The sequence below is a fragment of the Syngnathus leptorhynchus genome, chromosome 14, assembly GCF_054491065.1.
Source record: "Syngnathus leptorhynchus isolate UIUO chromosome 14, UIUO_Slep, whole genome shotgun sequence".
NCBI lineage: Eukaryota > Metazoa > Chordata > Actinopteri > Syngnathiformes > Syngnathidae > Syngnathus > Syngnathus leptorhynchus.
The window spans coordinates 1,030,749-1,044,980 of NC_141208.1; the positions used below are offsets into that span (position 1 = coordinate 1,030,749).

The window sequence follows — 14,232 nt, forward strand, 5'->3', positions numbered from 1 at the left end:
CAGCAGGCGGTGCGCAAAACTCAGTATTAAATTATGGCATGACTCGTATTATAGAATGAAAATAAAATAACAATATAAATGATATAAAATACACAACCGATTCTAATTTAGATTCCGCGTCGAGGAAATAAAACGATTACATGAAAAAGCAAACGGATACCGTGATAAGACGTCATCGGAAGTGGACTTCAATGGCCCGGCAGGTGAGGTGACGTCACAGCAGGTCGCCCCAAGACAAAAAAAGGCGGAAAGGGGCGACAATAACAATGGTGCTGTTTTTAGTTCCGATCCTTTACAACTTGTTGTTAGTTAGGCACGGTACTAGTGACACCCACTAATCGCCACAGACCGCCCTCCCTCTTCTTCCTCCTCCTCCTCGTCGAGTCCACGCGTGGGAGCCAAGGACCAAAATGGAGCGTGTGCCTTTAAGGCTTGTGACTGACGCCCCGTGTTAGCCCGCACACACACACACACGCACATCGACTGTCCGAACCGAACCGAACCCGAAGCAGTCGAAAAGAAAAGACTTCTCAGCGCATCCTGGTGAGTTTTCAAACCTCTTTTCGAACGCACGTCGTGTGTGAGAACGAAAAGAAATATGCGGGGATTTGAATAGTTTAGTTTGAGTGTGGAAATGAGTGAGAAAGAAAAAGAAAGAACATGTTTGCGTGGAAATCGGCGAGACTGAAGATGTTGCCAGATGTTTGTTGTTCCTTTTCTTCTTCGCCTCATTCCACCACTATTTTAGTTCTTCTGCTCCCATGATCTTGTCTTCAGTCCTTAATACACTTGTGTTGCCTTTAGTGACCGTCTGGAAGAATTGTTGTTGAAAGTTGAATTTAATTTCTATGAATGGAGTCTGGTGTTGCCTGCAGGAACAGTGTAAAATCACTGATGACAAATTCAATCCAGTTGAAACTCCCACTTATTTCCAAATCATTCAACAGTGTCTGTCTGTGATCTGCTGTCCATCCAAATTAGACCACGCCAGGGCAAAGTAGGGCCCGGGTTACACATCTGGCCATCTATCTATCTACCTGTCTATCTTTTTGTTGATGGTCCTCCCGCCCGCGACGGTAGGTGTTCCTGTGCCGTGCAGGTGAGCCATCAGGATGAGGCCCGGTCAGCTGATTTGTCCCGCCACTGCCGCCACGCTCCTTGTCACCCTCCTCTCGACGCTGTCTCTCACCTCGGGCTGCAACAAAGCTCTGTGCGCCAGCGACGTCAGCAAGTGCCTGATCCAGGTAAACGGCCATCCCGCTCTCTGCTTTCGACCTCGGAATGTGGGGGGGGGGGGAATTGGTAGCGTCTGTTTTGCTCGTGAAGCAACAGGCCGACAGACGTGAGCGTCAGGTGTTAAACGGCAAACGCCCGTCCCGCCATCCAAAAGTAAGAGGCAAAATCTCATCCTTTCTGTCCTTGCCTTCCAAACTTCCGTAAGAGTGGCCAAGTAGCCGTGCCAACATCTGCCGGCCGCGTCGAGAGTTTGGAGCCCGCAATAAGTTGCAGGGCGGACCTTTGATCCAGGCTCGCTTCCTTTTGTGCCACATGTGTGCGCCAGTGCAAGATGGGACCCAGACTGAAATGGGACGTTGCCGCATGAGCTGTCCGCTTGGCTTTCCTCCATCCGTCACATCCAATTCACTCACAATCCACTCGTGCCTGCTTGCTTGCGTGCGTGTTGCAAACAGAGATCGACGCGTGTTTTTTTGGGGGGGAGCATCTAGCGTGAGAGTGCGGACTGTGGATGATAGAGGATTGTCATAATCTTAATATTCTAACAAGAAAATATATCCAATTGTTTTTGTGTGCATTTTGTGCTCCTTTGAGAAAATGATTGCACCAAATTTTCCCATGGTTGGCTTTGTAAATATTTAGATGTTAAAAATAGTCAGGCGCCGGCTCACGCTAATTGAATCGGTCAGCGGCTTGTTTGGCCTCTGGATTCACTTGAGTCGCAACCCAAAACATCTGCCTGCTGCTTTCTCCCCCCTCGCTGCTCCCAGGTGGCTTTTCCCCCTGCTTGTCTCTCTCTCACTCTCTTTTATTTTTCTTCTTTTCCTTGTGCCCGATGAGTCATCGCCCAGCGAGGCAGCTCGCGCGACCTCGCTGACACCAACTTGCTAGCTGTCAAGAGGCGCAAGGGCTCGATGCCTCGTTACGTCGCCCGCCCGCCCGCTCGCTCGCTCGCTCGCAGCTGCGGTCCAAATGAAAAACACTTTGGAGACAGCGCCAGCTTTCTTACGTTGGCAAGATTTTAGTTGGCGTTCTTGGTTCATTTATTTTGAAAACCCTGCACTTTCTTTCCTGCGCTACTTTTATTGTGAAATAGGACGCAAACTTAGTAAGTGGCGCCACGCTTCCGTTACTCTTCCGTAAAGGTGGAAAACCATCTCGAGTGGACCTTCGATCAGTTTGCTGGCCGATAATTCAATCGAAATAGAAGCTCGGGTGGGATGGAAAAAGTGGGTGAAGATTTCAGCGCCACCCCCAAAGTGCACGCAGCCCTACCTCCCCTCCTCTTGCTTTCTTTCTTTCTTTCTTTCTTACCCGAGGCGGAACAGAGAGCACATTCCTCCGAGTCAAGGTCACCGCTATGAGGGAGGCGGGAGAAAGAAGTGGGGGGAACACCTGGGGAAGAGAACATGGCTCCACTTTCCCCTCCTCCGGCCCCCCACTCCGCCCCATGCTGTTGCACAAAGCTGCAGAAGCATTGTTCCATATTTGGAGACTGTCGAGGAATGAAAACAAACACGCAAAGAGAGAACAGGCACAGCGAGTTGAGGCTCAGAGCTGAAGCCCATGTTGGGAATGGACTCGCAATTCAAATCATGCGCTTTACTCCACCATCAGCTCTGTATGAGCAAGCCCCGAGTTGTCCAACAAAGCAGGGTAGACGTCCCTCCCCCCACATAGGCGACGTCCCGGTCCAGTGTTTGTATCCCCAGAACAAAGATGTTTCCCCCCCTGAATAAGCCCCAGTGATACATAGGTATTTCTTTGTTTGATGAGTAACGATGTGAGCGACCGATCACGCAGGAGCTGTGCCAGTGCCGCCCCACCGACGGCAACTGTTCCTGCTGCAAGGAGTGCATGCTGTGCCTGGGACACCTGTGGGAGGAGTGCTGCGACTGCGTAGGTAAGGAGGGCCCAGGGCAGAGAGTGTGCTCAAAATCACCTCCTGATTGAAAAGTCAGTGGGATGGATCACTGGATGCTTTGCTTGCCCAGGAATGTGCAACCCCAAGAACTACAGCGACTCTCCGGCCACGTCCAAGAGCACGGTGGAAGAGCTACACCGGCCCATCCCGTCGCTCTTCCGCGCCCTCACTGAGGGCGACGCGCCCGTCAACATGATGGTGGTCTCCTTCCCCGTGGCCGAGGAGCTGTCCCACCACGAGAACCTGGTCTCCTTCCTGGAGTCGCTGGACGGCCCGCACCGCAACGTCTCGGTGCCCGCCAACAGCATCCACGCCAGCTACGACGCGCAAGGCGAGAAATGTTTTTCTCATGAGGAAATAGGAATCGACAAAATGATTACAGATGTGGGAAGCTTGAGTCCATGAAATGTCTTGCCCCCCCCCCCCCCCCCCCAAAAAAAAATAACAGCCTGGCCTTCTTCTCCCGCAGAGAACATGTGCACGGTGGTGTACTTTGACGACTGCGTGTCCATCCGCCAGTGCAAGCTGTACTGCGAGTCCATGGGCGGCTCCAAGTACCGCTGGTTCCACAACGCCTGCTGCCAGTGCATCGGGCCCGAGTGCGTGGACTACGGCAGCAAAGCCGTCAAGTGCATGAACTGCCTCTTCTGAGCCCGCGACCCGCAACCCGCCATGAACTGCTCCACGGGACTACAAGCCCCCCTTTCACACTGCCGTTTTCTGCCTTTTCAGCGTCGCTCTTTCATGTTCACGGCACCGCCGCTCGAAATCGGTCGGACCGAGTTAAGCCAGCATTTGCCAAGCGACTCGAAGCCATCCCGTTTGGCTTCTCCCCTCTGTTATGATGAAAAGGATCCTCCGCCAGGCCCTGGCAATTTCCCGTCTTTTGTCAGAGCATTAACAGAGGCAGGCCAGGGTGGGGGACATTTTCAAAGTTTAGTCCGCGACTGTTGTAAAAAAGGGAAGGGAGAAAAAAAAGAAGGATATCTCGTTAGCACCTCGATGCAGGAACCTTTCTAAAAGACCAATGTAGATCAATTCGGCTGCTTTCTTGTATGGCGCCGATCTGGCCGGGTCTGTGCATCAAAGACAATGCAACACTTCAAAGACGTAAAAGGCAACCTCGGTCGACTTGCGTCGGTTTGTGTTGCGGCGCCGACAACCGCGAGCAGTAATCCCGCCGTCGCCGTCAGTCCCTGCAAATGTTTTTAGTCTGCTGTTGTCTGCCACTGTATAGTTTTCTATTGGTGTTTATTTTGACTCGAGGTGTATTTGATACTATATGACGTCTAATGTATTTTTACATGCTTCCATTTCTCCCACCAAAATAAAAGCTTTTGGTGACGTGGACTTCAAGAGAAAGTGTGTGAGCGTGCGTCCCCTAAATTTAGCGACAGGACAGGAAAGGCATCATTTCCCGCGGGCGCAAACAAGGCTGTCTTTCTGGCCTTGCAGGTGTTCCACAAGCAGAGAAAAGGAGAACGTTGCTCTGTGCCAACCGGCCCACAAACCATCTTTTGTTGCAGGCGCTCCACGGGCCCCTCTTGTGGTCACTGAAGAAAGGCCTTTTGCCCCATCCATTTGTAATCCCAGAGAATAGGTCCCTACTATGAGGTTTTGGGCCCGAGTCCTATATTATAATGTACACCAAATATTTTGACACCTGAATGAGTTATCTGCTCACGGGAGAATTCATTAAATGCGCGATCTATTCATTTTCTTTGGTGCTTGTTCGTCGGGTTGGAAACTGAGCTGAGCTGAGCTGAGCTGAGCTGAGCTTCGTGCGGGCTACCCCAGAGGAGGAGAATATTTAAAAATCCTTGGATGCCTTTTTATTTTATTTTTTATTTAGTGTTTTAGAGCCACCTAGTGGACGAACGTTGTGGGTGCAGCCCACATCAGTTGACTCGTAAAATGATGAGTGGACTGGAGTGGAGCGTCAATGTCGAAGAAAACCCTGTATTAGCACGAGAGGAAATAGACAGGTTTTTACAGAATATGGAAAATGTTGTCATTTGAATATGAAATACATTGACAAAAGTAGGACTGGCGCGCATGCACGCGTAGTCACCTCGGCAGCCTGGTCACGTGATGCTTGCATTTCCGCCACAACAATACATCACACTCGAGCAATCAAGCGCCCCTCGTCTCGCTCTCTCCCCACTCTCCCCTCCCTCCCTCCCTCCCTCAGCACCAGGCTCTCTCTCTCTTTCTCACGCGGTCGCTCTCGGCATGGCGGACGGCGAGAGGTCCCCGCTCCTGTCCGATTTGGGCGATGGCGCCCTGGGCAGCGGCAACGGCGGCCTGTCGCCCAGCTCGGCGCCCTACGGAGTGGCTGGCAAGCCGCAGAGTGAGTTAGGCTTCTGGTCGCCGCCTTCGCGCTCGCTCGCTCACTATCCATCCTCCGCCCTGTCTCGCCCGATGCTAGCAGCTAGCTCGGCGCTATGACAGTGACGGAGGGAGTAGCGGCCGGCCTATCGTGCTTGTGTGTACCCCGGGAGAGGACGCCAGCGTTCGGCGTTCTAGCGTTCGGCGTTGTGTCTACGTCGTCCGCAGGGGGGGGGGTGACTGAATTTATTGTTTTGACTCTGGATATTTCCTCCCCAAACCTGAACGCATCACTCCAGCCTAGCCACTGTGTTGTGGTAGTTAACGCTGCTGCTTGTCATCCCATATTGCGACCTAAGCGTCAAATTGGAGACTTTACCATTCATCTGGAATATGTGTTTTAAGTACTTCTCGTCATTTCACGCGAACACAATTCAGGTCATTGTGCTGGTTCATTGGTTAGCAAAAGCGAAACACCACGTCCTGCAGCCAATCGGAAGACGGCAGAGAGCGGCACCATTAGAGCTCTGGCCAATGAGACGTCGATTACGGACGAGTTGCGTTCAAATGCCGTGTCACGTCCACGTAATGTTTACTGTCTTCAAATCTGGTTTTCGAGCTCTGGCCAATGACACGTCAATTACGGAGGAGTTGCTTTCAAATGACATGTCACTTCCATTGAAGGTTTTTCATGTAATGCATTTCAAGCATGTCTGCAGCTTGGAGTTCCCTCCCAGCATTCCTCGAGTGTTTTCCTTGCAAAAGCTGCTTTCACAAAGCAGAACTCGAGACCAAATCTTATTAGCTTGTTAATCATAAATCAGTCACTTGTCATGGGAACTTGGACGTCTTTTTTTTCCCGTTTGTAATCCGTTTGCACTACGGCCATTGTCACTCTTGTTTACGAGACAAATCCAATTTTACACCGGTATTTTTCACGAGAGTAAAGTTGTGACCAAGTCGTGGTGTTGCGAGAAAGTGTATCTATAATAAAAATAATAATCATGCACCAGCAGTACGAGGAGGCTGGTTGGATGTGCAATGCATAAAATGGCCAATTACCACTTTCCACTCAACTGTTTTGGATTCAATCAAACCCATTTTAAATGCATATGTGGCAAAATGTTTTCCCCTCTTCAGACTTCCCACCCTTCCCCAGTCCTGCGCAGCCCTCGGTACTCCTGGGCGAGGACCCGCCTCCGTACTCGCCCCTCACTTCGCCCGAAAGCGGCAGCGCGCCCGTCATCAGCTGCCGGGTGTGCCAGAGTCTCATCTCGGTGGAGGGCAAAATCCACCAGCACGTGGTCAAGTGCGGTGTGTGTAATGAGGCCACGGTACGTTGAAAAAAAAACACACACGTGCGGTTTATGCGACCTTTTGCTTTCATTGAGAATAATGTCAAGTCAAATAATCCATCCAGGCTCAGACTGTTGCCATTCCAAAACCTTCACTAAGTGTACACACTTGATTTTCATTCTTAACTCATTCACTACCACCTCAAATCCAAACGAGTAAACCTGAAATTGATTGCTTTGGCTGGAAGCGTGAAGTGAGGAGTTCCTTTGTGCGCGCAGCCCATCAAGAACGCTCCGGCGGGGAAGAAGTACGTCCGCTGTCCGTGCAACTGCTTGCTCATCTGCAAAGTCACGTCCCAGCGGATCGCGTGTCCCAGGCCCTACTGGTACTCGCAACATGACGCACTCGCTCCAGCGCTCGCGCTGTCTGTCGCTTTGCTCTTTTTCAAGTGTGTGTGTGTGTGTGTGTGTGTGCGCTTGCAGTAAGCGCATAATCAACCTTGGTCCCGTCCATCCTGGCCCGGCCAGTCCGGATCCGCAGCCCGCCGGGGCCCGCGTCTCCTGCGGTCATTGCAGCAACACCTTCCTGGTACGCCAAGCAAGCCACTTACTTGTCTTTGGAACGCTTTCATTTCCATTGGCTTGGTTAGTGTAGCATCAAAAGCCTCCATGGTAAAAATGTCATTGCAATGAGATCATTTTCAAGGATGAAAGGATCATGGGCAAGAAAAGATGCAATCCCAGCTTGTGAAAAATGATTGCGGGACTTGCTTTGTGCTTGCAGTGGACCGAGTTCACGGACCGCACGCTGGCCAGATGCCCGCATTGCCGGAAAGTGTGAGTAGAGTACTTTGCATTGTTTTCGGGGAAAGTTGAGTTCAAGTCTAACTTGTAAAAATCACCCAATCGAATTGTGTAGTTTTGAACATTTCACACAGTACAATGAATGTGTATGCTGTGAAGTCACCTGTCAGGCTCTTCTAACAGCAACATTGGCTGACCTTTTGCTGCCCTTCAATTTAGTTGTGCTGGAATTTCTGACTGAATTTGAATGGCGCATTATTTTCAGCCCATTATTGAAAAGTCTGGGGGTTTTTTTTTTTTGCTTAGCACCCAAGTATCTGTTTTGCAGAGATAAGATCCTTTTATTGCTTTAGTGCAACATATTTTTGAATACTAACGGGACAATGATTTTTGCAACCATCCGCAGCTCCTCCATTGGTCAGCGCTATCCCAGAAGGCGGAGCTTGTGGTGTTTTCTGCTCTGTTTGCTCTTCTGTATCTCCACTGCTGGTCTGATTGTGAGTAAAATGACCACGCCAAAGTTTGGATTGTATTTGTTCCGGTTGAATGAGATTTGATTCAGGAAAAAAAAACTAAACCAAGGGAAAATAAGTTTATACAATGACCAGCTGAGGGCGCCAAAGGAGCACAAAATTCTTGCATTGGCTCTTTTCCCTTCCTATTGCGCAACTCTCCCGGAGTTGTGCTTTCAAATCATCTCTCTAATCCTTTCTGTTAGATCCGCAACAGCTGCCCTGCAATCCGTTTCATCATCAAGTGGAATTGTAGCGCTGGGCTAATTGGACTTGAGCTCTTTCTCAAAATCCTTAAGCAGCATAGGGTGGAATATTTCAAAGGTCAAAAGGAGGTTTTTAAAATGTCCGCTTGAGATCCATCCGTCTGTGTCTTTTCAGCCGTAACGTTTTTCATGATTGTTTCGTGCGTCTCCTGCTGGCTGTTGCTATCATCTTTGGCCACGGGCCGTTTATCTCTTTAGGCTGGCACGTGGCCGAAGGCTGAGACCTACCCCGGCATCTACGCCTCCTGGGCCGTTCTACTGCTTCTGGTGCTGGTGACCCTGGCGCGGGCCTTCTACTGGGCCTGCATGCGTGTCAGCCAGCCTCTCCAGAGCTTCGCGTAGAAAGCCTCACTTTCCTTGAGCGGCCAGACGGGTCGCTGAATGAATGGCTTTAAAACAAGAAGATAAGAAATATTTATTTCCCGATACTGGCCACGTGGCGACTCCCTGTACTCGTTTCCCCCCCAAATCATTTCCGCGCCTTGAATGAAGCATTTAGCCAGCGACATCGATGCCGCCGTCAAAAGGATGAAGGAGACCTACGAAATGTTTTGAGGCGTGTCAAGGTCCAACGGCACCCGTGAATACCCCCGAGAGGAGACACTTTGTTCCTCAAAAAGTGACGCTAATGGAAGGAAACAAAGCAAATTTCCGGATGCTAGCTAACACGAAAAAGTGGTCCTCGCTGCTTCTCCACAGCTTTTTCTTTGCGATTGCTAGCATAACGCCTGAAGCAAAACTACTGTTTGTCATAGCACATAGCTTTCTGAAGGAAACGTTGCAATCCCTGCTTTCAGGATGGGGGATGTTACTTTTATTTTGGAGATGAAAAGCTTTCTGATTGCTCACTGCGGGAGGAGCTTTGTCAAATGGAAGGAAAAGGCTCTGCATTTTGCAAAAGCTGAGAGGGAATTGAAAAGGACTTGAGCATAATAGCAATGTCGCTTTTATTTACCTTCATGAGCCAAAAAGGAGGCTTGCTTTCCATTTCACTTGTGAAGGCTGTAACGCCTCGCTCGGTAACCACAATGGACCGCCATCAAAACCGCCGTATGATTTGAAGCTACCTTTAACTGAATTCGTATCGAGAAGGATGTTTGGCTATGGTAACCGCAATTAAAAGGTTGGACGAGTCTGTTCCGTTGCAAACTTTTGTATTAAAATTCCTGGAGCGCTTGATTCTTAAACCAGGCCATCGTTCTGTCGCTAAGTGCTTAAGTCATTCTTGTTAAGTTGGCAACGTCCCCTTCAATTTGTTTTGTTGAAGTAGCGTTGCCACGGTAACTCCGCTCAAAACAACCGTCGAGCCTGCGATGTCGCAACGCATTTAGCTGTGATCATTTAAATCTGGCGAAATTCTCAAACGCGTGATGAACCTTTTGTTTTTCTGTAAATAATCTTTGATTTTGCTGCTGTGAAAGGAAGTGATTAAGCCAATCACTTAGAGATGCGAGAAAAGAACACTAAAAGTGGGATTGCTTTGACTTCTGTTACATATTTAATGATGTTTTTTTTTGGATGAGCTACTAACCCGATGAGCCTGCAACACGAACAAACACGTACACGCACACACCAGGCACACACCCAGCACCTTACACTGCAGCAGTTATTTATTTTTACACAGTCAAATTTTGTGCTAAATTTTTGATGACCATGTTAGAGAAAAAAAGCCTTAATGTTTTATTGTTTTTCCAATCATGTTTTTTTTAATCTGTTCTCAAATCAGTGCAGTAATTTGGATGGTGTTTTAATAAAGCAGTTAATTGTTTGCGGCCTGTCTGGGGACCAGTTTGTAATTCATGGACCATGTGAACCAGCAGGCTGCCAAATAAAGACATGTCAAATGCTACTGTGGCTGCTTTTTATGGATTTTTTTTTTTTTTTATAAACACCATGCACACACACACACACACACACACACACTGGCCATCAAAATGATTTCAACATAAGTAAGGCTATCCTTATGATATGCTGTGCTCCAAATAGAATCCTTTGGCACATAATCACTGTCATGTCTTACTTGAAAAATGATTTTATGCATAAGATGCTAAAAGAATTCAGTTGTTTGCTTTGCTGTCTGCTGCAAAGTAGTTTGTGTTAAAAGTAAAATAATGCTATGAGCGGTAGCTTGAATGCTAATATTATGCATTGCAAACCCACCGGTAGTCTGTCATGAAGTGTGTTATCTGTTTCAAAAATAAATCAACTCAAAATGCCGTGTAGCACGTTAGCTCAAAATTCTAATGTAATGCTACATCTGCATACTTGGCCAAAAAAAGAGAAGCATTTTGAGCTATGTAAAAAGGAAAGTCCTCTTTGTCTGGGCACCTTTTGGAATCTGTGAGGATGTTTTTTTTTTTTAAATCCTTCCAGGAGACAAAAGAGATGAAATGTCTGGCTGCAGAAAAGCTTTAAGAGACCACACAAGTCCCCCGAGAGACACCTGAACCACCAGCAAGCCTTTGTAACCTTCTAAGGACGTCATCAAGTGTTTTTTTTATGGCACACACACACACACACACACTTTATTGTGACTTGCTGCAGGTCTTTTTCTTTATTGTCCTTTTTATTGACTTAATTTTTCACTCGTTTTTTGACTTGGCCTGCGGGCCTGCGCCAGAGCTTCGTCTTTGTCATTTGTCTTCATGATGGAGACGAATGACTATCAACCCTCATGGATGGAAGATACATTATAGTCTATAATAGAATGGATATAATGTACGTATATGGTGCTGTGACCAAGTTCGTGACTCTATTTTTTCAAATCAATTTTCACCATTAAAATTTCATTCATGTGTTCCAGCCCCTGAAAAAAGTGGCTGATATTTAATCAAGAAAATTAAAAACCAACAATGTAATCAAATTAGCTGGTCTTAAAAGTGCTGCAACTAATACATTTCAATAATCATTTGTTTGGCCAATTAACTGATACAACTTTTTTCATTCCCATCCTCTTAAAAAAAAAAAAGAGGACATTATTTCAAATTGGCAGTCCAGTAAAAGCACAGCAAATCAACTAGAATTCACTTGTTGGTTTGGCTCCAAAAACTATTTTGATTCAGTGCAAAGATCATCAGTCTGCTCTCGTCAAGGACTACAGACCTCTCTCACACACACACACACACACACGCTCACTAAAGCCTCCATCCCTCTTAGACGCTAACTCGATTTGAGCCGTTGCAGTGTGACCCTGGTCTTGTGCAATAACATCATCCTCTTCAACACACAGGGCACAATGTGCTGTGTTCAAATGTAGAGGAAATGACAGACGACAAGATTGGGTAGAGGCTAAGATGCAAGGCCAACAGAAGTGTGTGCATCTGTGTGTGTGTGCACATGATAGGATTAAGATGAAGGGCAGGATGAGGATAAGAAGCGTAAGGCTAAGCGCCAGATTAAAGCGAGCGCTTGTCAGCCGTAAAACAAACAGTCCTTTTAGCGTCGGATCAAATGCAGACTTAGCGCAAACACGGACAGTTTGTCACAGTCGCAGTAATACTGTCTGTCGATGATATTATTTGGCCTGCTACAATATTAGGATGTTCACCTCTGCCAAGAAGGTCAAGAAAAAGATCACAGTTGGTTCCCAGGAAAAGCTTCATGGACAGGATAAGGGATGAAAGAATTTGGAAAAAGGTGCAAAACAATCCATCCATTCGCTTTTTGAATAAGCGTGCGCAAATCAGGCCCCCAAAAATGGACTCATAGCTGATTCCGTGAATGGCCGCTGTAATACTAGCGATGATGTCACGTCTGTCAGCCAGACATCTGTGATGTGTGTGTGTGTGCATCAAGGTGTGTTGGGTTTCAGACTTGTTTTTTTTTTTTTTGCAAGTGACCCCTTTGCTGCTAAAAGTCAATTAGCCGCATCCATAATTGATGTGTGTCTGGCAGACTATTTGTGTTTACACTGGAATTGAAAGCCTCCGGTGTCAGCTTTTCCATCTCAAAGACACGCATGTGTGTGTGTGTGTGTACATGCTAATCATTTGGATTGTGTGTATTGCCACGGGCAGTTTCTGTTTTGAAATTCCATTTAGTGTTTGATCTCTTCATTTGTTGCGCATAACTAAAATGATGCTTGTAAAATGCCTTTTGTTCATTTTCCACTGCTTAGCCAGGTGTTAGCTTCAGGCGCAGTCTAAAATGATGCCTGTCGAGTCAATCATCAGATTATTCCTTGTTTTACAAATGAGTCTGCTGATTTGAGAAAGCTATTTTGACGTGCCGGAGACGGAGCTAAGACGAGCAGCTTCAATTGGCTCGTCCTGTTTCTTATGCAAGCACCTTATTCGCTTTTTATGCTAAAGATAGACAAAATGCTTGAAAGATTATTCGATTTGCAATGTGAAAAAAAAGTTGCGTGTGACCTTGATGAAGAATTTGAAATCAGGCTTTTCTTTCTTTTTTTTTCTTTTAAGGACAGTGTGGAATTTGGCCTCCCTCCCTCACACCTTCCATGTACGTCCACTGTTGCATTTGGGGTGAAATCAGGTGTTGCCTTCAGAGATCCAAACTGCAGCACCGCCTGTCCCGTTGTGGGACGAGAGGAAGAAGGAGGGAGTTTTGGCGGTGGGTGAGGTGGGGCGGGGGGGTCCAGGAGGAGATTTTCAGATTGAGCTACATCCATCCATCCTTCAGTCTTGTCTCACTCGTGAAAGCGGACCACCACATCCTCATCCTCTTTGTCCTCTTCATCAAGGTAACTTTTTTTTTTTTTTTAACAATACTATACATGGCTTGAATGTCCTTTTATCGGAGGGGAGGCATCAACGTGGTCCCTCCCATCCAGCCAGAGGTTTGCTACATCCTGCTGTTTCCTTCCTCAGATGCAGTGCACGGCCTCGCTCGGTTCTTGTTTGTCACCGTGCTGGAGTCCAAGTAAGACGTTGTGACCTTTTGGAACGTCGGCCTCTGCGTATAAGACTGAAATATGCTACCTTTGTGACTCTAGCACATTGTTCACGGTAGTAAAGGAGGCACAATTTGTGTTCCCGGCAGCGGTGGCCTTTCCCGACTGGGCTTACAAGCCGGCGTGGTCCGCGGGCTCCCGTCAGGTGCAGCTGTGGCACTTCCTGCTGGAGCTGCTGGGCGGCCGGGGCGACGCCATCGGCTGGGGGGGCGAGTGGGGCGAGTTTGTCATCCACGACCCCGAGCGGCTGGCCCGCCTGTGGGGCGAGAGGAAGGGAAAGCCGCACATGAACTACGACAAGCTGAGTCGGGCGCTGAGGTGAGGCAACGACAGAGTTCAAAGTACTTCTGGGCGGCACCTGAAAACGGAGTTTTGAGTTTTGCCGCCCGGAAGTACGTCTGGCGTCGCGATGCAAAATGGATGACGTGCTGACATTTGACTGTAGATACTATTACAACAAGCGCATTCTGCACAAGACCAAAGGCAAGCGATTCACCTACAAGTTCAACTTCAGCAAACTGGTCCTGCTCAACGTCCACCTGCCGCCATCTTGTCATCAGGTCTTCATGACATCCATCATCTGACGCATGCGCATGCACTCGGAATGTATTATCAGAGATGTGTTTTTTTTTTTTCTGTCCCCTGTCGTGACTGATGCGCAATTCCTCATTCCGTCCATCTGGTCCTCCAGATGCTCCAGAGCCGCCCTCTTGCCTTGTGCGACCTTCCAATCCAGGCATCCTGGCCTCACCTGCTCCTGCAACCATGCTGCCATGCTTCGTCATTGTTGTCAATATCATGTTCCTTTTGCCCCACCCAGCGTTGTCTCTTCCCCCTCAGCCCTCAGCACTGATCGCTTGGCGAGACCATCTCAGTCGTCTGAGGCTTGGGAAGCAAACTCCATCAGAGGATGGAGAGCTTGAACATGAGCGTCACAAAGTTGTCCAAAATTATT

General features: G+C 48.1%; 3 protein-coding genes across 4 annotated transcripts; all 3 read left to right on the forward strand.

Moving 5' to 3' along the window:
• The first annotated feature begins 187 nt into the window (after positions 1–187).
• twsg1a (twisted gastrulation BMP signaling modulator 1a) lies at positions 188–4,510 on the forward strand. Of its 2 annotated transcripts, XM_085930596.1 has the most exons (6): positions 188–543; positions 948–997; positions 1,081–1,244; positions 3,040–3,139; positions 3,231–3,491; positions 3,630–4,510. In XM_085930596.1, exons 3-6 carry the CDS (start codon positions 1,113–1,115, stop codon positions 3,809–3,811), a joined length of 675 nt encoding a protein of 224 aa, XP_085786722.1. In that variant the 5' UTR covers positions 188–543; positions 948–997; positions 1,081–1,112; the 3' UTR covers positions 3,812–4,510. The 2 variants fall into 2 exon arrangements, with proteins under 2 accessions (XP_085786722.1, XP_085786721.1); XM_085930595.1 differs by lacking the exon at positions 948–997.
• Positions 4,511–5,324: 814 nt separating this feature from the next.
• On the forward strand, positions 5,325–10,207 carry pip4p1a (phosphatidylinositol-4,5-bisphosphate 4-phosphatase 1a). The gene is made up of 7 exons (XM_085930594.1): positions 5,325–5,510; positions 6,629–6,822; positions 7,063–7,169; positions 7,267–7,372; positions 7,568–7,620; positions 7,994–8,084; positions 8,564–10,207. The coding sequence occupies exons 1-7, from the start codon at positions 5,393–5,395 to the stop codon at positions 8,705–8,707; spliced, it is 813 nt and encodes a 270-aa protein (XP_085786720.1). The 5' UTR covers positions 5,325–5,392; the 3' UTR covers positions 8,708–10,207.
• Positions 10,208–13,109: 2,902 nt separating this feature from the next.
• On the forward strand, positions 13,110–13,861 carry LOC147045778 (ETS domain-containing transcription factor ERF-like). Its single transcript, XM_085930269.1, has 3 exons — positions 13,110–13,246; positions 13,320–13,595; positions 13,723–13,861. The coding sequence occupies exons 1-3, from the start codon at positions 13,110–13,112 to the stop codon at positions 13,859–13,861; spliced, it is 552 nt and encodes a 183-aa protein (XP_085786395.1).
• Positions 13,862–14,232: the final 371 nt, after the last annotated feature.